This window comes from Lolium rigidum, chromosome 3, assembly GCF_022539505.1.
Source record: "Lolium rigidum isolate FL_2022 chromosome 3, APGP_CSIRO_Lrig_0.1, whole genome shotgun sequence".
NCBI lineage: Eukaryota > Viridiplantae > Streptophyta > Magnoliopsida > Poales > Poaceae > Lolium > Lolium rigidum.
In genome coordinates, this window is record NC_061510.1 from 76,191,062 (window position 1) to 76,215,826 (window position 24,765).

The window sequence follows — 24,765 nt, forward strand, 5'->3', positions numbered from 1 at the left end:
CACTTGGAAGCCTAGGAAGAACTACAACTCCCCCATCATGGACATCTCAAATCTCCTAGTCATCAATAGCTCAAAAGCTTTGTGATGCGCGTAGATGTACACGTCCGTTGGGAACCCCAAGAGGAAGGTGTGATGCGCACAACAGCAAGTTTTCCCTCAGAAAGAAACCAAGGTTATCGAACCAGTAGGAGCCAAGAAGCACGTGAAGGTTGTTGGTGGAGGAGTGTAGTGCAACACCAGTGAAACCGGCGCCAACGTGGAACCTGCACAACACAATCAAGATACTTTGCCCCAACGTAACAGTGAGGTTGTCAATCTCACCGGCTTGCTGAAAAAAAGGATTAAGCGTATCGAGTGGAAGATGGTGTTTGTTTGCAAAGAACAGTAAGGAACAATAACTGCAGTAGAATGTATTCAGATGTAAAAGAATGGACCGGGGTCCACAGTTCACTAGTGGTGTCTCTCCAATAAGATAACTAACATGCTGGGTGAACAAATTACAGATGGGCAATTGACAAATCAAGATTCAATACATATCAATGATGATTACTATGAGATTTAATCAGGGCATTACGACAAAGTACATAGACCACTATCCAGCATGCATCTATGCCTAAATAATCCACCTTCGGGTTAGCATCCGCACCCCCCCCAGTATTAAGTTGTAAACAACAGATAATTGCATTAAGTATGGTGCGTAATGTAATCAACACAAATATCCTTAGACAAAGCATCGATGTTTTATCCCTAGTAGCAACAGCACATCCACAACCCTAGAACCTTCTATCACTGTCTCAGATTAAATGGAGGCATGAACCCACTATCGAGCATAAATACTCCCTCTTGGAGTTACAAGTATCAACTTGGCCAGAGCCTCTACTAGCAACGGAGATCATGCAAGAACATAAACAACACATATATGATAGATTGATAATCAACTTGATATAGTATTCTAGATTCATCGGATCCCATCAAACACAACATATGTGGATGGGAGGGGATTTGGTGTTCACCCAATCCCCTCAAATACCCTTCCCCAAAAATACACTAGTATGATGGAGAGTTTTTGATTTAGGCAAAAAATATGGGGATGGGAGGGGATGGGAGGTGATATCTCGGGATTATTTCGTTCAAAATCGGAGAAGTAAATAGACTAGTGGGGATTTTCTGGGATACGAAATAATCCCCTCCATCCCCATAAATACTCTAGAAGTAAACAAGGCCTTACTTATGCAGGCGATGATTGGCCGTTAACCATGGCCAAGCCCCATCATCGCCCTATCTTTTCCCCGCCTGTCCCTCTCCGCCCCTCCGTCCGCATTCCTGTGGTAGAGCGACTTCACTGGTGACCAACGATGGCGCATCCCCGCGACTTGTGATCCAGATGAGGCCTTGTTTGGTACTAGAGTGTTTGTGGGGATTAGTGGGGATAATACTCTAGAGTATTGGCTAAACCCTAACGTCACCCAATCCCCGCAAAACCCCATCCCCAATCTACTAGGTAAGGGTAGAGTATTGGGGATTGAAAAAAATGCACTAAGATTTGGAGAAAGTGGGGATAAGCGGGGATTAAACTCGCTCAATACTCTAGCACCAAACATGCATTTAGAATAAGTGGGGATTTGGAGTTTGCTGCGGTTTATCCCCGCTAATCCCCACTAATACTCTAGCGCCAAACAAGGATGCGACGGCAGAGAGAGAGGGTGGTGCTTGGGCTTTTTCGTGGCAGTGGCAGAGAGAGAGAGATTAGTATTAACTTGCAGTAAATCATCCAAATGAGGCATTTTTGCAAATGGACAATGTAAAGTAGGGCATTTATTCGTGCTAAAGTAAATGTGCCCTTTGGGGCAAATGCCAGGGAGCATTTTATCAAATTTAGGGTTTAGGTTTTAGGACCTAAAAGTGTTGAATGCCTTCAAAAAAGAGTGTAGAACATAAGTAGGAGTACTCTATAGCTTGGAGCCTTGTAGGTTAGGTTGCTATTTTTGTAGACAATTTGATTGCTCAATTATGCCCAGGCCAAGAACAAAGCTGGAGCCTCATTAATGGGATATCTCACGCTCGTCGCCTCGAGCACATCTCATAAGAGGTATAGAAGGGCGGGCAAAAAGTACAGAGTAGAAATAGACCAATGTATCACTGGATGATATTACAGAACCACTGGTCCACTTATATTCCCTTCTCCGGCGCAGAACAGCAGCATGAATCTCACAAGCTCGAAGTACCCTCTCTACCCCCACAAAAGTCAGACAACCGTGAAGCAATAAGCCCCATCTAACTCCAGTACCTGAAGCTTAAAACACCAACAAAAACATGTACTATACTATAATAATTATTTGAATTACATGAGACGAGCATGCATTGGCTATCTACCAGCTATGTACTGTAGACTAATCGCCATCGATCTTGCCAGCCGATTCATCACTTCCGAAGGAACGCCCATGGCCCCCTGGCTGCCCCCATCCTGCAGATACAAGCCACAAACCTTGATGAGTCCTAATCGAAGATTACAGAACATTTCGTGGAACACATAAATTTTGCAAGAATTTCACAGAGAGCAGTTCAATTTCTTCAGGATTCAAAAGATTCTACTGAAGAAAAGGAGGCCTTGATGAGGAGGATAAGGTGGAGTGTAGTGTGATTCATACCTCCAGGTGCTAGCTATGGTCCTCAGGCTCATATAGATCGTCAATGCGACCCATATACCGATGAATCCGTTGTGGGCAGAAAGGTACACCAGGCACGGTATGGATATGGACGCCACCCCAACCTGAAGGTGTACATTAGATTGGTTCAGTCTTGGGAGAAGTTTCAGAGCCAAAATTGATGCAGCAGCTTATCATCTTAGGAGTGAGGGAATTTGCTGTACCATGGAGTAGGCAGAGTATGTGTAGTCTGAAGCTCCAAAGTTGATGCCATCGAACACGAACGCCAGGGCGTTTATTGTCTGCGTGCCGGCAACGAACTGACCACACCGAAACATAGCTCTTTTCAGTGTCTAAAATCCCGGAAAACATTATCTACATTTGAACAGCCGAGGTTCTTACCGGGATGCCCTTGTGGATGACGCCGATCACGGCGGCGTCCTTGGTGAACACGCCGGCGCCAAACTTCATGAAAAGACCAAGGACCACCGTGAGACATATCCCCAGAACAATGCTCAGCTGCAAGGTGAGGAGATCACTATTAGTCTCTAATTCTTGGTGAAACGATATGCAATGTTCTCGAGAAAAGGAACGAGTGGCAAGAATCAACTGTGACAAACCTGTAGCACGCGAGAGGTCGCAACAACCACCTTCTTGTTATCGCTCTTGGCAAACGCGCTTGCAAGCACTGCCTGCAAGAGTTTATTCACAACACCCAGTTAAGCACACTTGTCATACTAAAAACTTCTCCGTGAACTAATGTATGGCAATCTGACAGACCTGTCCAGCGACGGCCAATCCATCGGCTAGAAGTGATGTCGCAAGCCAGAGCTGGCAGCAGATCTGGAAGGCCGCCATGATTGTCGGCCCATCTCGAGCAGCTAGCGACGACGCCAGGGTGACACAGAACGTCACGGCTACGACCCTCGCAAGCAGCAGGAATCCTGAAGAAAATAGAGGCAACTTTCAGAACCTTCCAGGGACCAGTGAGAGATGTTATCTAGTTTCAGGATTCCAACGGTATCTTACCACATCCAAGAAACCGCCCAAACTTCAGGGATTTAAGGCTCGGTGGGATAACATCAACTTGCTGGACGAGCCGACATACCAAGATCATGGTTATCAGGTACCTGCAAACAAAATGGATAGAAGGAGAAAAGTCAGGACAGACTGGTCACCGGAAAACATAAGCTGCAAAAGGTACTGGTAGTGGTGAAACCTACTGGGAAATGACATGAGCAACAGCTGCACCAGTGACACCCATATGACAAACAAACATCAAAATTGGGTCTAGGATGATATTTGTTGCGTCTCCAACCACTGGAATGTTTTTCAAGGAAATGTTAGTAACTTGAGGGATGCATCTCTTCAAATGTTTTTCTTGATTGAAATGAAAGTACATAAGCCAACTGAAAGAATGTCATCATCAAAAGATGTATTTACCGGTAGCATATAATGGTGTCTTTGTGTCTTTGAAGCCCCGGAAAACGCCTTGCATTGCCAAAGACAGGAGAACAGCGGGAGCACCAAGTGATCTGATTGTTAGGTAACGAACCGCAGGTTCTAGCATCGGTGAATCCTATAAGTGAAAAATATTTATTAATTTTTAAACAATATGGAAAGAAGAATGAGCAAGCATCATAAGTAATTTAAGATTGGAAAGATAAAGAAGGTACCGGCACCTACATGTTTCACACCCATGATGCCCAATACAACTTTTGCTGAAAAGATCAGGAACACAGCCTGAACTAGCCCAAGAAATGAACCAACTATTAGTGCTGATGTCACAGAAGGTATGTACTTCCTCTTGCACACTTGATTGGAGAGATCAGTACACTCTGTGGGGATACAAGAATTAGCACACTCTGGCGTGCCATGACCTGGAAAGAAAGTTGACAGGCAGACTTCTTCAGTCCTGAGGTTAAGAAAGTTGACAGGCAGACTTCTTCAGTCCTGAGGTTAAATTAAGTTTACTATTCAGATATGTGAAAGCAGGTATTTTTGCAAGAATTTGGTACCAGATGCAGGCATATTGCTTGCTTCCGAATCCACAGCAGAAGCTTTCTCCAGGTCTTTGCTGCTGTTTTCTTCTAGGTATTTACTAATGATGGCATCTTCTTCAGCAACGAATGATGTTGTTACACTAACTAGGGGGTAGATACAGACTTTGGAGACTTGGTTAAATATGGCAATCGAAACACCAACAGCAGCTATCTCCACCGAACCTGAGGACAGATCAATTGTGGCATTAAATCTCAGATCAGCATCAAACTGATCTCTTACATTGCACAAAGTAACACGAGCCAGCTCTGGGTAGTGATTGTAGGGTGTCCGAAAGGCTAGGTAGGTCCTTTCAGCACTTATTTTGCAACTTGCTGGACCATACTAAAATTGCAGAACTAAATGAGTATCTTTGGGAAGGATCATAATTTTTTGTGTGTGTGTGAAAGGCAAACATACTCAAAATGGAGAAGCTAAACATATTTTTTGTGTTTCTAAAATTAAGAGTTAGGCGCCTCTTTGCGCATGGCGGGTGGTGGGTGCTAACCACTTGGGTTCAATAATGCCGCGAGAGTAATTCTTTTGTTCCCGAGCATGGTGCTCGGCTTTGTAACAAACCATAACTTCTTAATGAATGAACGGGGCAACACTTTTGACTCAGTGTTTTCAAAAAAAAGGAGAAGACCGGGCTGCTGTGATGAAATTCAACAAAAAAGGATACGGACGGACGTTTATTGAAGAGTATGAACTCAGCATGTACCTGGCTAACCAATTGTGTAACGAGAAGTTGCAAGTGGCACACAAAGAAAGATTTCGGAAAAGCAGCTTTTATGATGCGCAAAACAACAAATGAAAACCGGAGTGAGGACAAAAGGCCATACACAACTGAGAGAATACAGTTATTTCAGATACGTTAAAGATACCTATGTAACTGAATCGAAGTATAAAAAGGAACGGAGGGGGAGAATATTGTATCAGTAAAAGCTAAACGGAGACATGCTTGTTTGAGGAGGGTAAAAGGGGCCAGAAACAGGCAAGTGTGCTCTTATCAGCAAAATAACATTAGCAGAAACAGAAAGTGATGGTGGGCATTATCACTATAGTAAAGATGGAACTCTCGAAAAAAAAAGTAAAGATGTAGAACCCTGGAGCGCATTTCCTGCAAGTTTTTTGGCGCCCAATGAGCTGGTTATACGTCCAAATCGAGGGAAAGTGATACTGCAGAGTGGAGTCTGTTACTTTGCCGAACTAGCAACAAGGAAATGCAGCATGGGCTATCCCGTGACAGAAAACAGCAAAGACTGACATATTTGGAAATTCGCTTGTATGTCTACCTAAAATTAGGACTGCCGATGAAATGGAATTCGAGGCGGTCTATCCCGTGCAAAGTAAGCAAGACGCGAGCACTGGTGGAACTAGAGTGGGTATGGTACGGCCATATAGCGACAGATAATTTTCATAGAAGTATTATTCTGTTACTTCTCTTTGTGCAGAATCAGATAGATCATATGAGTATATGGTATTACGGAATGATGGGAATATCATTAGTTACCTAGACGGCCGATGAATGCTGTGTCGACCAAGGAAGCGAGCGGATCGGCCGCCAAGGCCAGAGACGCCGGCACCGCAATGCGCAGCACCTCCGACCCGAGCTCGTCGAGCTTGAAGACGCTCCTGCGACAAGGCCGAATTATTAGGAGAACAGACAACGTACATCGGCGCAAGATAATCAACCCTGCATGCGACGAACCTGATGTTCATGACGAAGAGGTAGAGCCCCGTACTCCTGGGCCAGCCGGACAATGCTGGCGGCGCCGGTGGCAGGTCCTCCGCCGCCTTCTCCTCCGGCTCCGCGCCGTGCCCGTTGGCAGGGACGTCGATGGCCACCCGCTTCTCCCCGGTCATGCTCGCCGCCGCGCCCTCCTCCATACACAGACGATCGATGCTTGCCTGATCGCTGGCTCCCGGTCCCGGTGGTCACGACTTGGGACTGAGAGGAGGAGAGACGAGATCACGAGAAGAGCAGCGCACCCCTACTTATAGGGAGCTCCCGGAGTGGCGTGCTCGCTTATCAGGGCGTCAGCAGCTGTCACATGGAAAGGCAAATGCAGCAATTTGCGTCAATCAGTCTACTATATGATTTGTACCGGATCCTAGGTCCTAGCTAGCTTTATGCTACAGGAGTATCTCTCTCGAGTCTCGACAAAGAGATCATCATCTTCACCTAAGGCCGTTCCGTTCGTGTGTGTGTTCAGCGGAGGCGAAGGCCAAAACAGAAAGCAGCCAGTGGGACGCACGGGCGCGCAACGCGACAGCAGGGTGGCGTTACGGCCGGTGGCGGCGAGGCGCGAGCGAACGGAGGGGGCACGAGCCCAAGTCGTCAGAAATGGCAAGCTGCGGCATCCTAGGCCCGTGCCCCGCCGCGCGAACGGGCAGACGAGCTTGGAGCGGAACGCGCGCGGCTGCGCGGCCGGCCGTCCGGGGAAACGTTCCCGGCGAGAGACTGTACGGCGACGGTTTCGGTTGGCATGCGTGAGCGGAACGCCGCGCGCCGGGCCGGAGTTCCGGCCGGTATTGATTGCTGCCGTTACGTTGCGTGATGGAACGCGCAAGTGACATGGCATCGGTGCCGCCGTCCGGCCGTCAGTGCCGTCCCGGCAACTACCATGCGCAAACCACGTACCGTTGGGATGGCTACGGCCATGGCCGGCGGTTTGGCTTGGTCCTCTGCTGAGCGATGATACGTACGGTACGGCCGCCGGGCCTCGCCGGAGGTCATGGCCGGCGTAGGCGGCATGGGCTCCGCCCCATATCGATCCTCTCCATCAGCTCTTCTGGCCTTCCTTGTCATCCAAAACCCCTGATCTCTTCCTGTACGGGAAACGGGTAAAGGTACCTTTGACGCAAGTTTTTTTTTCCGAAATGAGGAGGGAAGCCCCAGCCTCATCATGCACACAGCCGTCTCATTTATTGCAAAGTACGTATGAACGCTTAAAATTTTGTCGAGAACAAGGAAATTCTTCATATTTTCTTCTTGGGTGTGACGAATTTTCAGTTGAATAAGAATTAACTTAGTTCTCAGTTAGATGATCGTGTCACTCATATTGCACCTATGGCTAGAACGAATCACGAAGCAAATTTAATTGTACATGACATTTTCTTAGTTGCAACCCCACTAACAATTGAAAAAAAAACTTAATTGCTATCCAACCTGCAAATCCGGTAGTGTAGAACATGATTGACCACTAAGTTAATTTTGAGCTAGGTGACATTTTAGCAATTCCATATTAGCTTTGCCAATTGTGAAAGAAAAAAAGGATTCTGCCGCGTTGCATGCATATGGAGATTTGTTTCGACGGGCCGGCCGCGTGAATCTGGTGAGATGGAGATGCAAGTGCAGACGGATAGAGATTCAGATAAACGGGGCAAGGGGGCATGGGAAAAGTCCAAAATCCATATGTAGGACGCCTATGAGTGTGTGATGAGCTAGGGTATGGTGTTTCAGTGTGTTCATTGGCCATCCCGTTTCCATTTGGTCTGCCTTTTTCTCTATTCATGGTCTTTCTCTTCTTCAAGGTGGGAAACATGCATGAAAGGAACAATCATCTTGGTGTCCCCACTACTCATATGATAGCTCTCTCTTCACTCTTTTCAATGGGAGAGATGCCAGGATATATCACCTATCCTCTTCCATCCGATTTGGGCATCACCTAGACTAATTGTCATCATGTTTTTGTAGCCAGTTTCCCCCATATAGTATTGGGTAAAGTGTAGATGAATATCATTCAATGGAGTGAACTATACCCTCTTTTGCCCAAATAGGTTGCATATAAAATTTGGTCAAAGTCAAATTTGTCATGAAATATATTTTCATATTATATGCATTTGGTATAGTAGATCTTGGTATTATTATATTTTTATCATAATTTGCAAAGTTAACTTGCACGTAAAATTGTGTGCAACATAATATGGGCATGAGTGAGTACCGTTTGTAGAGTTCATACCATTTGGGCACAATTTCTACATCAACAATGGGAAGAAAAATAATTCTTTGTCCCGTCAGAATAATAAACTCCACATGCTGTATTAAACTACCATACAACAATACTTCTACTATGCCATAATTTTGCACATGAATTGCTCCACTAGGGCATCAACAACGATGTTAACATCATTCCTCGTCGCATGTACCTTTTAAGTTTTTTTTCCGTAGAAAGAGAGAGAAAGAAAGAAAAAAGAAGAAGGCGGGAAGAAGGCTGGCTTCTGTTTTTGGAGGGATGATCTCTGCAGTTTACAGGACTAATAGATCACTATTTTACAGTTGTACAAGATGCCTCCCGTTATCAGCCATTTTACTATGAATTTTAACTATCACAGTATCTTTATATTAATGCTAAAAATAATTATTAGAGAGGACACTAAATAGCAATCTCAGTCTACAACAAACTTCTTTGGTTTTCTTAATATCAGTTAGGTTTTTGTTACCAGTTTGTGGGAAAATTAAATAAAAGGGGGCGCCGGTACAACCAACTGCCACAGAGTAACAACAAAATCACCAGCCATTTACTGCCCCCAAAGTTTCCAAACAGATTTTTTTTTCCTAAGTTTGATCAAAAATATATATTGAAAACACTGCCCTGTTACCTGAGCCCTGGATGAAGTGGAGGGCACAACAAAAGTCACAGTCTTGAGTGGCCCCTTTCTCTCACATGAAAATAACTTGGCTAAATCCATTTTCAACATACACACCTAGTATTAAACATACTCAGTGCCAACTAGAACGTAGCTCATTATCATCTTCTGTGAGAAGACTTGTTTGAAGCCACAAAACATCAAACATAAATTATGTATTGTGCACTAGTAGCTCTCCTGCTAGTTAGTGCTGGGATTATGTCGTCGGATGTGCCACTAGCATTTTGGACTAACCACATACGTCCGTATAATAATTCCAATCATACAAAAGGTGGTGGGCTAGTCTTTCTGAATGTGATTAGCTAGCGAGGTACCTTGCTACTTTTGACCATACTTTGTGTATCGCTTATCGGAGTGGAGCTATCTAATCTTTGTCGGTATAAACTCAAAACAAAAACTACTCAACAAAGTGGTAAAAGCAGGTTTAGGTTAGAACATGTAGTTGTATGATGTCATCAGACTTTGTCATCTTACCACAGATAGTTGTTTCTGACGCCGAGGACATAGAGAGAGAAATGTGCTATGTCAAGGGTGTGCTAAATTAAGACCATAATCAATTAAACTGAATGAATAGGAAAATAATGTCAGAACATTCCCAGATTAACTATTTTTCGTTGAACCGGAACATGATGCCAAATTAACAAGGTAATGCATATAACTTACTGCATGGTATATGAAACATGCAGCAAATAAATAATGATGTATTTTAGTTATTTTTTCATGGTAAAAATAATGTCTTATCAAACTTGTGACGTCTATATCCCCTATTCCCATATGCTTTGGACATATTCTAGAGTTGTGACTCATAATTTATGCTCCAGAGTCCAGACAACTCAAATGCTTTGCATCTTAATCTCGCTAAAAAGCTTTCCCAATAATATCTTGCCTAGGACAGATTCGAAAAAGCTATAAATGGACAGACGTGATAATTGAGTTGAAAGACAAGGACAATCTTGGGGAAGCATGCATAAGATGTGACGCTAATGCTGGATAAAACCTGTCAGGTCGGTTGATTCCAAATAAAGTCTTCAATAATGCTATCGAAAAATTATTACTACTATATTTTCTGCTAAATCATGGGTGTCGTTTCCGTAGAAATGGTACCACTAATTAGAAGGATGACTTGCCACACAGATACGTCAGAACAGAACACAGAGAAAGTACTATCACTAGCGGGCGAAAATGAACGCTTGATCAGATTGTTTTATCCCTCATGTTGGCCACTCTAAAAGCCAAAATCAATGGTGACAAATATATCCCAGTCTGCTTATATATATCCAACAAAAGCAGATTGAAATGCGAGCTGCGTCATGGTCATTAGGCATTAGATAAGCAGCTTTAGGAGACTACTGCCATCTTTGATTGATCGTGCTTGCCAGCTTTGAGTGCTTGGCTGAAATGAAGGAAGAAAAAGGAGCAGCGGTGTATGAACCTAGCTAATGACGTGTAGTTACCCTGGTCGTCCTTTCCTCTGTAACAGCAATAAGGTGAACTTTGGACTGGCGCCAGCAACCTTTAGAAAACCACCACCCGATATACGAAAAGAAAAACAAAAGGTGCACAAGCGCACGAAGAATGGTCAGCAAGTATAATCTTCTGGTATACGTATATACCCATGGGACCGATGAATCTATGCATGGTTTGGTTTTCTGAACTGCATGCATATATATACATATTGTTTGGACAAGTATTAGATTGATGCAGAGTACCTACAACGGTGGAAACGTTCTACCTCTGCGCAGTACTAGGTTTGCAAGTAATCCACCGCGGATGCCTGCAGCCGCTCGATTGACCTCTCTAGCTTCTGATGTACTTCACTGATGGATCGATCACGTACAGTTTGAGGGACAGAGACACGACGGCCGGAGCAGTTCGTGGTTAGGAAAACACTCGCACCTGGTTACTTACTAACACTCACCTACTCTAGTTAAAACGTCGGCACACTGAGTATTACGCATCACGGCCAGCGCATCGTGCCGTGCCGTCATCGAGGCCCATCGCTCTCCATCGTACTATGCTCGAAGTCGTGGCTCAAAGGCATTAGCTTGGGTCTTACGATCGATGGAGCTCCATCCCATGGCCCCTATCTCGCAAATCCAAGAACCCTAACACGGTCTAGTAGCTAGCTAGAAGAACACGACTGGAAACGGAAGGTAGATCAAAGCATACGCATGCGTACCTCTGGCCTGAGATTAGCAAAATGGCCGGAGCTTGATCAGCTCTGCTGCTCTTCGCTCGCTCGCTGGTGGACTCTCTGCTGCTGAGCTAGCTCGCTGCTGCTGCTTCACTCTGGCTCAGGCTCGTGCCCTCTATAAATAGGAGGCGCCGCGATCGAGTGGCGGCACGAAGCACGCGTGGCTAGGAGAGGCGTACGAACTTGCGGTCGCGCGACGGCTCGAGGGCCCGGTGGATTTTCGTCTCCGTTGGCCCCTTTTTAGCTCTGGAGTCCAGGTCGGATTCGCAACATAGCCCCAGGAATCCTTGTTTAGTCGCGCGCCGCGTGGCCTGCACATGCCCCGCGCGCGTCGCCGGATCCGGCGCTCCGGCCAGAACAGCGCGCACCGGCGCGCCGTCCGCCGTGTCAATGCGCCATTGGATGGCGGCTCGCCGGCTGAATCGGAAGCTCAAGCGGGAGCGCGGTGAAGTTTGGTGCGGTGTGTGTTCGCCAGTATACAAATCGAGGATATTACCGGAAAGAATTCGCTCGAAGAAAAATGGAGGATATATGTCACTAGCAGCAGCAGCCAGCAATGGTAAGCTTGGCCCACTTATTTAGGCCCGCCCGCCTGTGATCGCTTTCGGGTCATCACCCCTAGTTTACGCATTCGATCGACCTTGTTTTGCTAGTAGAAGAAGACGTCTGTGTGGAAAGGAGCTGCACCGAGGAGAGGGACGACGCAAATCCGTGGGAAAGTTAGGTTAGAAGGGGTCGGTCAGTGTACCAGTGAGTGAGGTGCACGCGCCTCTGATTTTTTATTTCTTGTTCAAGAAATAACAAGGTCACCAAGGACGAGCTATGGCGACGCACTCTCTCCCCAATAATAATTTCCTTGCTGATAAGTTGATCTGGTGATATTGTTTTTTCTGTCTGAATGCGCGCACGGAAAGAAGAGTGCGCGCGCGAGTGGTCGCTTGCGTGTGAAATGCGGTGATCACCTCAGGCACAGGGCGGATGCGCCGTCGGTGCTGGCTGGGTGCCTGCTCTCGATCAACCTCCTACGAACATTGGAGTAGAAGCTAGCTTGCGCGACGACTATGGTAAAAGTTCTACCTCTTGCGAACATGATATCATCTCGATCGCTCACCGGTTCAGAGCTTCCATGAAACACTGTAGCACCCCTCCACCACATAGCACGCGTCGTAAGCTGTCTACAAAAAATCAGAAAAAAATGTGAACATGGTGTTTTGTCTAATACGCCCAATTGTTCAAATGCACCAATTCTAAAAATAAATTTAAATGCATTTTAAAATGTTAAAAAATCCTAGGTATTTCAGGATATTTTGTACTCGCACACAAAGTTTCGCGAAGAAATTTTCTGTAGGATGTGTAAAAAGGACAAAATATTTTTTTTATCACCGAACATTATCATCTTTACGGAAGCCACAAAAATGTCATTTTTAGCGAAACTTTGTGTGCTGTACACCTAATTTTTTTTAAAGATTTTTGATAGTTTAATACTCTCTCTTAATTAATTTATGATCTTTTAGATATTTTAAAGTGGACTAGACACATTAAAATAAGTGAACATACATAGTACTAAAATGTGTTTAGATACATGCATTTATAAAAGAAGTTAAAAGATCTTACACTAGTAAATTGAGGGAGTATTTGTTTTTGACACTGGGTGCATTTACTCTATGAGCCAAAATGATTTTTTGAAAAAAATGCTTCCAAGTTGTTCGATCTGCTCGTTTAGGCACGAGGGAGCAAACACGTAAAAGGCACTGGTACTTCCATACCAGTTCAAGCTTTTAGGTGAATGGCTGGTTGGCACATGTAACTCAATAAACGCTAGTGTCTCAAATCGTATATTGTCGCTATCGTGCGTATGTATTTATGGGCCACTGCCACAATCACATCTCTAGAATAATTCCATCCGCATCCAAGCAAGGATGTGTAATGTCATCAGATGGAGAAAAAGGAACGTGATGGGGTGATATCTAGGGCATAAAAGAACAAGGGATCGAAGCATTCATACGTACATTAGACTGAGACGGGCGAACTGCAAAAGAGAAGTTGACAAAGAAGAATATGAAGGGAGAGAAAAAACTATGGACAGACTCATCAGACTGAAGCTCACCTGGCCGGTCGAGGCGATCACGGAACCGTCGCTAGGGCTCCGGAGAAACACCTGAAAGATGGAGGAGGAATGCCTGGATACTGAACTGCTAATGAGAAGAGAGCTTTACTGAGCTCAAGATGGATGGACACGTACCGTCTCATGGAAGACGCCGTGGGCTGCTGCGGTGTTGCATGACAGCCATCTGTAAAAGCCCACAGAGTAAGCGGTGGTGGATTATTACACCCACAAAAAGCGTCTCGTTGGTTAAGTGGCCAGACATGCTTATTACTGGGCCTTTTTTTCGCTTGGGCTGATTCAAAGGCTTAGCCGATTAGCTGGCCTTTGATAACAGTCACTTCCTTGCAAGTCGCAAAAGGTAACATGTTTTTCCGTGATCTATCTTTGTTTGAATTTTGAAACCTATCTGGATCGTCCTATTTTCCTTCCCGCATGGCAGTGTTGCCTCTTCCGATGTCGTCGCTGTTATAAAAGCGACAAGCAAGTAACGAAGAACGCTAAAAGAAAATACAGCGGAGGCACGAGATTTAACGTGGAAAACCCCTTCCAACACAGAAGGCGAAAAACCACGGACGTTAGTCAGCAAAACTTCACTATATCGGAGAGTGTTTACAAACGTCGTGGATTATCTTATAATCTGATAAACCCTAGTTGATGGCTTACAAGGTGTATTTATAGTCAGTGGCATCGATTCGGCCCAAGCCTACCGGCGACGGGCCTCGCTCCGCTCGTCAGAAGTTAGCCTGTCTTTAATATATGAATTTGGATCACAATATAACAAACTCCACCTTGAGACAAATTCCACCTTGTAGCATCAACTTCAACAATCACCTGAACAATAAAGAAAATACTTGCTGGTGCCAACAACCACTTGGGCTAAACGGTCATACCAACCAAGCTTGAGCAAAGTTCAAACTTGGCAACAGGAACTGACTTTGCCATCATATCAGCAGGATTATCATTAGTACTTATCTTGCATACCTTCAGTTTACCTTGAGCAACAATGTCGCGAATACAATGGTACTTGATATTAATGTGCTTTGTCCTCTCATGGAATATTTGAACTTTAGTAAGGTATATTGCACTTTGACTCTCAGAAAACAAGTTAATGCAAGAATCATCTCCACAAAGCTCAACATACAAACCTTTCAACCAAACAGACTCTTTGCAAGCTTCAACAATTGCCATATATTCTGCTTTAGTCGTAGATTGGGCAACAACAGATTGTAACGTTGCCTTCCAACTCACAGCACATGCACCAACAGTGAACACATAACCTGTGAGGGATCTTCTCTTATCCAAATCGGCAGCAAAATCTGAATCCACATAGCCTATAAGTTCCTCACCGGTCTTGCCAAACTTCAAGCAACCTTTGGATGTGCCACGAAGGTACCTGAAAATCCACTGAACATCTTTCCAATGTTCTTTACCAGGATTAGCCATGTATCGAACGACCAAACTCATAGCATATGAATAATCAGGGGGAGAACAAACCATGGCATACATCAAGGAACCAACAACACTAGAATATGAAACTCAAGACATGTACTCAATATCTTCATCAGTACTAGGACATCACAATGCTGATAATTTGATGTGAGGAGCAATAGGTGTACTAACAGATTTGCATCATGCATATTAAAACGATGAAAAACTTTCTGAATGTAATTTTGCCGACTAAGAAATAACACACTAGATATTCTATCTCTTGTAATTTCCATACCTAGTATTTTCTTAGCAACACCAAGATCCTTTATCTTAAACTCACTACTTAATTGTGACTTTAAAGTAGTGATCTCTTTCTTGCTCTTGGCAGCAATCAACATATCATCAACATATACCAGCAAGTATATTGGTGATTGATGCGCGTAGATGTACACGTTCGTTGGGAACCCCAAGAGAAAGGTATGATGCGCACAGTGGCAAGTTTCCCTCAGTAAGAAACCAAGGTTTAATCGGACCAGTAGGAGTCAAGAAGCACGTTGAAGGTTGATGGCGGCGGGATGTAGTGCGGCGCAACACCAGGGATTCCGGCGCCAACGTGGAACGTGCACAACACAACCAAAGTACTTTGCCCCAACGAAACGAGTGAGGTTGTCAATCTCACCGGCTTGCTCGTAACAAAGGATTAACCGTATTGTGTGGAAGATGATTGTTTGCAAAGAAAACGATAAAACAAGTATTGCGAGTAGATTGTATGCGATGTAAAGAATAGGACCGGGGTCCACAGTTCACTAGAGGTGTCTCTCCCATAAGATAAAAGCATGTTGGGTGAACAAATTACAGTCGGGCAATTGACAAATAGAAAAGGGCATAACAATGCATATACATGATATGATAAATATAGTGAGATTTAATTGGGCATTACGACAAAGTAAATAGACCGCCATCCAACTGCATCTATGCCTAAAAAGTCCACCTTCAGGTTATCATCCGAACCCCATCCAGTATTAAGTTGCAAAGCAACGAGACAATTGCATTAAGTATGGTGCGTAATGTAATCAACAACTACATCCTTAGACATAGAATCAATGTTTTATCCCTAGTGGCAACAGCACAACACAACCTTAGAACTTTCTGTCACTGTCCCAGGTATCAATGAAGGCATGAACCCACCATCGAGCATAAATACTCCCTCTTGGAGTTAAGAGTAAAAACTTGGCCAGAGCCTCTACTAATAATGGAGAGCATGCAAGATCATAAACAACACATAAATAATAGATTGATAATCACCATAACATAGTATTCTCTATCCATCGGATCCCGACAAACACAACATATAGAATTACAGATAGATGATCTTGATCATGTTAGGCAGCTCACAAGATCCGACAATGAAGCACATAAGGAGAAGACGACCATCTAGCTACTCGCTATGGACCCATAGTCCAGGGGTGAACTACTCACTCATCACTCCGGAGGCGCTCATGGCGATGAAGAGTCCTCCGGGAGATGAATCCCCTCTCCGGCGGGGTGCCGGGAGGCGATCTCCTGAATCCCCCGAGATGGGATTCGCGGCGGCGGCGTCTCTGGAAGGTTTTCCGTATCGTGGCTCTCGGTACTGGGGGTTTCGCGACGGAGGCTTTAAGTAGGCGGAAGGGCAAGTCAGGGGGCCACACGAGGTGGCGGCACAACAGGCCGGCGCGGCCCAGGCCCAGGCCGCGCCGCCCTAGCGTGTCGTCGCCTCGTGGCCCCACTTCGTTTCCTCTTCGGACTTCGGAAGCTTCGTGCAAAAATAGGACCCCGGGCGTTGATTTCGTCCAATTCCGAGAATATTTCGTTACTAGGATTTCGAAACCAAAAACAGCAGAAACAGACAATCGGCTCTTCGGCATCTTGTTAATAGGTTAGTTCCAGAAAATGCGTAAATACGACATATAATGTGCATAAAATATGTAGATATCATCAATAATGTAGCATGGAACATAAGAAATTATCGATACGTTGGAGACGTATCAGTGATCCATTAACAAACTTGATATAAACACAACTATCATACTGAGATCTCTTAAACTTATGTGCAATCATAAATGAATCAAACCTTTTATACCACTATCTTGGGGACTATTTTAGACCATAAAGAGACATCTTCAACTTGGAAACAAGATCCTCCTTACCAGGCACAACAAAACCTTCAGGTTAGTCCATGTATATCTCTTCCTCAAGCTCTCCATGCAGAAAAGCAGTCTTTACATCTAGCTGCTCAAGCTCAAGATCATGCATAGTCACAATATCAAAGAATGCACGAATGGAACTATGCTTCACAACAGGAGAGAATACATCACTATAATCAATACCTGGAATTCGGCTGAAACCTTTTGCTACTAACCTTGCCTTAAACCTCGGAGGCTCATTAGGAGACAAACCTTCCTTTCTTTTAAATATCCAGTTACAGCGGACAACCTTCTTTTGTTTAGACAAGCGCACAACATCCCATGTGCCATTCTTGTCAAGCGATTGCATCTCCTCTTGCATAGCAGAAATCTACTTCACGCGGTCAACGGATACAGCGGCCTCAGCATATGTAGCAGGTTCAGTATCATGCTCCACAAGTTCAGCATAACTCAAAGCATGATGAACAAGATTACAATCTTCAATTAAATGAGGATGTGGACCTTTGTTACGCCTCAGTCTATTAGTAGCAATGGAATATTTGTGTGCTGCAAAACAGGTGGTGAGTGCTGAACAACAGTGTTATCAATTTCAGCAACATCATTTTCTTTCTCCTCCACATGCTCCACCTGCACGCTGATCCTCTGTTGCTCATCATCAAAATTATCAGAAAAATCAACAGCATCAGTAACATCTGTAGATAAACTCTTATAAAACATGACAACCTCATTAAAGAAAACATTCCTGCTATGCAAAACTTTCTTAGTTTCAGGATTCCATAACTTATATGCCTTAACTCCTGAACCATAACCAAGAAACACACACCTAATAATCCTAGGCTCTAGCTTTCCATTATCAACATGAGCATAAGCAGTGCAACCAAAAAACTCTCAACCATGAATAATCAACAGGTGAACCAGACCATACATCAATACGAGTTTTCTTATCAAGCGGAATGCAAGGTGACCTGTTTATCAATTAACAAGGGTGGAGGCTCCTTCAGCCCAAAAACGTCTATGCATACCAGCATTAGACAGCATGCAGCGAGTCTTGGAGATGATGGTTCTGTTCATCCTCTCTGCCACACCATTCTGCCGAGGAGTATATGGGATGGTGTGGAGCCTGACAATGCCTTCGTTGCTGCAATAATCATTGAAAAGAGTAGAACAAAACTCCATACCATTGTCAGTACGAAGCAATTTAACTTTTTTTCTGTTTGCTTCTCTACCATAACTTTCCACTTTCCAGAAGCATCAAACACATCAGATTTATGTTTCAGAAAGAAAGGCCACACTTTTCTGGATTAGTCATCTATGATAGTAAGCATGTAATTTGCACCACCAAGAGAAGTCTTGCGGGAAGGTCCCCACACATCAGCATGCATATAATCTAGAATCCCTTTAGTGGTATGAACAAAAGCATTGAATTTAACTCTTTTATGCTTACAAAAAATGCAGTGCTCACAGAACTCAAACTTACTCAAATTGCAGCCATCTAGCAGGTCTCTCTTGTGCAATTCTACCATGCCATGTTCACTCATATGTCCAAGATGCATATGCCACAGATTAGTTTTACCAGGTTCATCAGGAATAACAGCAACAACAATACCAAACAAAGTGCTACCTCTAAGAACATATAATTTTGCAGAATTCACATCTCCAATCATGTGAAGGAGAGAGAACCATTTGATATTTAGAACTCCGCGAGAACCGGAGTGTTTGTACCCATCAACATCAAGGGTACTAAGAGAGATCAGATTTCTGGCCATGCCAGGTATGTGTCTCACATCTGTCAGAGTGCGTGTCATGCCATCATGCATCTTGATCTAAATGGAGCCAATGCCCACGATCTCAAGTGGGTTGTTGTTATCTCCCATACGCACAACATCTCCACTCTGTACAAACTCATAAGAACTGAACCAGTCTTTGTTACAGCAAATATGAAACAAATATGCAGAATCAAGGATCCACTCATCATTACCAGAAACACAACCAGCAAACACAACTAGGCAATCGCCATCAGAATTATCACTCGGAAACAACGACGAGCCTTACCATCACCCTCAGATTTGTTTTTCGGTTGGTAAGTACCGTTTCATTTCTCTTTGTTCTGCAACTTCCAGCAATCATCAATATTGTGGCTAGTTTTCTTACAATACTTGAAGAACTTACCATCTCGTCCCTTGGATTTTGAGCGACCTCTGTCGGTCTTGCTCTTATCTCTGTTGTAGTTGTTGTTTCTGTTCTCGGTCCTGCCTCGGACCTGCAGTGCTTCTGCCTTAGATGATGAACCCTCTGCCTGCACCATAGATTTCATCTTTTCCCTCTACTGGAGGGCCTCATAAACTTCGGCAAGGGTTAGTTCATCACGACTGGATAACAAGGTGTCTCGAAAATTCGCAAAAAAATTAGGCAATGAGACTAACAGTATAAGAGCGAGTGACAAAGGATTAATTTGTCAATGCCTACAGATTGTAGACTAGGGTTTTGCTAGAAGTAGAGGGCAAGTAGATCTCGAAGGTTTCAGCCGAAAAGTACTCGACGATTATGAAAACTAGGGTTCTGTTGGCAATAGATTCGATCGATTCGTTGTCCCTCGACTCCCCCTTATATAGGAGGCGGAGCCGAGGGTTTCGTAGTACACAAGTTACAGAGTTCGGGAGGGTTTTGTACCCAACCCGTAAGATTACAAATCTCTATCTTTCCTAATACAAACTATCTTTCCTTAACACTAAATGGGCTTCCAAGTCTTCTTATTCTTCGAGTCCTGGGCTTTGAGTAAACCCCGGGAACCATCTTTGGCAGGCCCATTGGGGATGCCTATGTCAGCGAGATCCTCATCGTCATAATTTACCTCCATGGACAGTAAATCAGAAACGATATCTCAAAAGATCGATAGTTGATTCATCATTGACGCACCCTCTTGCAGCTTATGTGAGAACAACTTCATCTTCACGTGCATCTTACTGGTTAGATCTTTAGACATGCAGATCGATTCCAGTTTCAACCACATCGCCGCTGCGGATTTCTCAGCCAACACTTCCTGCAAGATATTGTTGGATAGATGAAGCTAAATTAATGAAAAAGCCTTAAGGTCTTTCCTCTTTTCATCGTCGGTCCAGGTCTTGGCATATTTCTTGCCAACTCCATCAAGAGCTTCATCCAGATCAGAAGAGTGGGTAAGGATCGCCCTCATCTTCACTTGCCACAGAGAAAATCTCGTGGTATAACCCAGTTGCGGTAGATTGAACTTCAAGGAAGACATGTCGCAAAACCCTAGATTGAAACACGGGCTCTGATACCACTTGTTATAAAAGCGACAAGCAAATAACGAAGAACGATAAAAGAAAACGCAGCGGAGACACGAGATTTAACGTGGAAAACTCCTTCCAACATAGAAGGGGAAAAAACCACGGGCGCCAGCCAGCAAAACTTCACTATATCGGGGAGTGTTTACAAACGCCGTGGGTTATCTTATAATCTGATAAACCCTAGCCGGTGGCTTACAAGGTGCATTTTTAGGCGGTGGCATCGATCCGTAACAAGCCTACCGGCGACGGGCCTCGCTCCGCTCGTCAAAAGTTAGCCTCCCTTTAGTATATGAATTTGGATCATAATATAACAGTCGCCCAGGTGGATCTCGCCCATCAGCTAACCGCAGCTTCTTCCCTACATGTCCGATATGCCTCTTCCGTGTGTCACCGCCCAAGTGGTCCTCACCCAGCAGCTCACCCCAAATTCTTTCCCGCGCCGCCTCCCATGTAGTCCTCAGCTAACCCCAGCTTCTTCCCCATGTGGCCGCTTTGCCTCTTCATCACGACGAGACACTTGACAATAGTTCCAGATAAGGTTATCCCTCCACTGCAAACACCATTTATTCCTGGTCAACATACTTGAGGGAGTAGTCGTGATCCACAAATTTTGCATAAGCTTAAACGGACTAATGCGAAGGGCATAGTATTGAAGCTCGATTTTAAGAAGGCTTACAACAAGATTAGTTGGTCTTTCCTGAAAGATGTTCTTAGGAAGAAGGTTTTTTGCAAGAGATGGATTGACTGGATTGCCCTTGCGACAGAGACACTCAAAGTCTATATCTACATAAATGGGGAGTTCAGAGAATATTTTAGAATCTACAAAGGGTTACGGCAAGGCGATCCAATTTCTCTTTTATTGTTTAACATCGTGGCAGATGCATTGGGTGCTATTATTACGGTGGCTACAAATAAAGGTCACATGGAGGGTCTTGTTCCACACTTGGTTGATGGATGGATCGCCCATTTGCAATATGGAGATGATACGTGAAAGTACGATATGAGCTACTAGATGGGTGGTGAATAGGAGCTAACAAAATTTTAATCTTTTTCAAATTTTAGGCATTAATGTAACAGGAGATTCTTAGCAAGTAAGGTGAGCAACCTAAATGAACAACAACAATAACAAAGACATAATTTGCAACAAAGAGACAAGACTAAAGGAAAGAGGTGACTGTCAAGGGACACGTGACACGAGATTTGTTTCCCATAGTTACTTCCAAATGGAAGGACGCGTACGTTGGAGAGGTATGGTGCCGCAAAGGCCTACCAACACCCACAAGGGCTCCACCTTCATCTCCGGTGAAACCACCACAAAGGTGAGTTCATTTCCACTAGGTGGTGTCAATCGAGGTGGATACCAAATTTCATTTCCACAAAGTTGGGGCATGACTCCAGAACTCAATTGAAAGCTTCGAATGGCATCACAAGCTTGTACAACACCAAGCAAGTCTCATGATAGCTGATACGTCTCCAACGTATCGATAATTTCTTATGTTCCATGCCACTTTATTGATGATACCTACATGTTTTATGCACATTATATGTCATATTTATGCATTTTCTGGAACTAACCTATTAACAAGATGCCGAAGAGCCGATTGTCTGTTTTCTGCTGTTTTTGGTTTCAGAAATCCTAGTAAGGAAATATTCTCGGAATTGGACGAAATCTTCGCCCAAGGTCCTATTTTTGCACGAAGCTTCCAGAAGACCGAAGAGATAACGAAGTGGGGCGACGAGGCAGCCAGGGGCTAGGGCGGCGCGGCCCAGGCCCTAGCCGCGCCGGCCTGCCCCCTGGGCCCCTCGTGTGGCCCCCCGCGTTGCCCTTTCGCCTACTTAAAGCCTCCGTCGCGAAAACCCCAGTACCGAGAGCCACGATACGGAAAACCTTCCAGAGACGCCGCCGCCGCGAATCCCATCTCGGGGGATTCAGGAGATCGCCTCCGGCACCCTACCGGAGAGGGGATTCATCTCCCGGAGGACTCTACACCGCCATGGTCGCCTCCGGAGTGATGAGTGAGTAGTTCACCCCTGGACCATGGGTCCATAGCAAGTAGCTAGATGGTCGTCTTCTCCTTGTTTTGCTTCATTGTTGGATCTTGTGAGCTGCCTAACATGATCAAGATCATCTATCCGTAATTCTATATGTTGTGTTTGTCGGGATCCGATGGATAGAGAATACTATGATTATGGTGATTATCAATCTATTGTTTATGTGTTGTTTATGATCTTGCATGCTCTCCGTTATTAGTAGAGGCTCGGCCAAGTTTTTACTCTTAACTCCAAGAGGGAGTATTTATGCTCGATAGTGGGTTCATGCCTTCATTGACACCTGGGACGATGCGATGAAAGTTCTAAGGTTGGGATGTGCTTGTTGCCACTAGGGATAAAACATTGATTCTATATCTAAGGATGTAGTTGTCGATTACATTACGCACCATACTTAATGCAATTGTCCTGTTGCTTAGCAACTTAATACCGAATGCGGTTCGGATGATAACTCGAAGGTGGACTTTTTAGGCATAGATGCGGTTGGATGGCGGTCTATGTACTTTGTCGTAATGCCCAATTAAATCTCACTATATTTATCATATCATGTATATGCATTGTTATGCCTTTCTCTATTTGTCAATTGCCCGATCGTAATTTGTTCACCCAACATGCTTTATCTTATGGGAGAGACACCTCTAGTGAACTGTGGACCCCGGTCCTATTCTTTACATAGCATACAATCTATCGCAATTGTGTTTATTGTTTTCTTTGCAAACATCTTCCACTCGATACGCTTAATCCTTTGTTACATGCAAGCCGGTGAGATTGACAACCTCCATCGTTTCGTTGGGACAAAGTACTTGGGTTGTGTTGTGCAGGTTCCATGTTGGCGCCGAATCCCCGGTGTTGCGCCGCATCACATTTCGCGACCATCAACCTTCAACGTGCTTCTTGGCTCCTCTTGGTTCGATTAAACCTTGGTTTCTTTCCGAGGGAAAACTTGCTATTGTGCGCATCATACCTTCCTCTTGGGGTTCCCAACGAACGTGTGAGTTACACGCCATCAAGCTCTTTTTCTGGCGCCGTTGCCGGGGAGATCAAGACACGCTGCAAGGGGAGTCTCCACTTCTCAATCTCTTTACTTTGTTTTTGTCTTGCTTTATTTTATTTACTACTTTGTCTGCTGCACCTAAACAAAACACACACAAAAAATTAGTTGCTAGTTTTACTTTATTTATTGTCTTGCTCTCTATATCGAAAACACAAAAAAATTAGTTACTTGCATTTACTTTATCTAGTTTGTTTTATTTACCGTTGCTAAAATGAATACTCCTGAAAATACTAAGTTGTGTGACTTCACAACTACAAATAATAATGATTTCCTATGCACACCTATTGCTCCACCTGCTACTACAGCAGAATTCTTTGAAATTAAACCTGCTTTACTGAACCTGGTTATGAGAGATCAATTTTCACGGTGTTAGTTCCGATGATCTGTCTTGCCCATCTCAATAATTTTGTTGAACTTTGTGAAATGCAAAAGTATAAGGATGTAGATGGTGATATTATTAAATTGAAAGTGTTTCCTTTCTCATTAAGATGAAGAGCTAAAGATTGGTTGCTATCTTTGCCTAAGAATAGTATTGATTCATGGACTAAATGCAAGGATGCTTTTATTGGTAGATATTATCCTCCCGCTAAAATTATATCTTTGAGAAGTAGCATAATGAATTTTAAGCAATTAGATACTGAACATGTTGCTCAAGCATGGGAGAGAATGAAAACTTTGGTAAAGAATTGCCCAACCCATGGACTGACTACTTGGATGATCATCCAAACCTTCTATGCAGGACTAAATTTTTCTTCGCGGAATTTATTGGATTCAGCTGCTGGAGGTACCTTTATGTCCATCACATTGGGGGCGGTGATACGTCTCCAACGTATCGATAATTTCTTATGTTCCATGCTACTTTATTGATGATACCTACATGTTTTATGCACATTATATGTCATATTTATGCATTTTCTGGAACTAACCTATTAACAAGATGCCGAAGAGCCGATTGTTGTTTTCTGCTGTTTTGGTTTCAGAAATCCTAGTAAAGAAATATTCTCGGAATTGGACGAAACTTTCGCCCCGGGGTCCTATTTTTTGCACGAAGCTTCCGAGAAGACCGAAGACCTAACGAAGTGGGGCCACGAGGCGGCCGGG

The 24,765-nt window shown here is 44.1% G+C and overlaps 1 protein-coding gene across 1 annotated transcript; it reads right to left on the reverse strand.

Annotated features, from left to right (window-relative positions):
• Positions 1-2,020: 2,020 nt before the first annotated feature.
• LOC124701821 (protein DETOXIFICATION 42-like) lies at positions 2,021-11,622 on the reverse strand. Its single transcript, XM_047233916.1, has 14 exons — positions 11,518-11,622; positions 6,397-6,732; positions 6,199-6,320; positions 4,664-4,870; positions 4,332-4,525; positions 4,089-4,224; positions 3,869-3,965; positions 3,675-3,775; positions 3,426-3,589; positions 3,266-3,337; positions 3,048-3,164; positions 2,870-2,965; positions 2,649-2,770; positions 2,021-2,464 (listed from the first exon to the last, which is right to left on the reverse strand). Exons 2-14 carry the CDS (start codon positions 6,573-6,575, stop codon positions 2,422-2,424), a joined length of 1,650 nt encoding a protein of 549 aa, XP_047089872.1. The 5' UTR covers positions 6,576-6,732; positions 11,518-11,622; the 3' UTR covers positions 2,021-2,421.
• Between the last annotated feature and the right edge of the window lie 13,143 nt (positions 11,623-24,765).

Bases quoted from the DNA above. Each gene is read 5' to 3' on its own strand.
- LOC124701821 (XM_047233916.1), bottom strand. From the start codon at position 6,575: ATGGAGGAGGGCGCGGCGGCGAGCATGACCGGGGAGAAGCGGGTGGCC. The intron at 6,321-6,396 runs GTTCGTCGCATG...GCCTTGTCGCAG, and splicing joins CTCTTCGTCATGAACATCAG to GAGCGTCTTCAAGCTCGACG. The intron at 4,871-6,198 runs GTAACTAATGAT...ATCTGTCCTCAG, and splicing joins AGCATTCATCGGCCGTCTAG to GTTCGGTGGAGATAGCTGCT.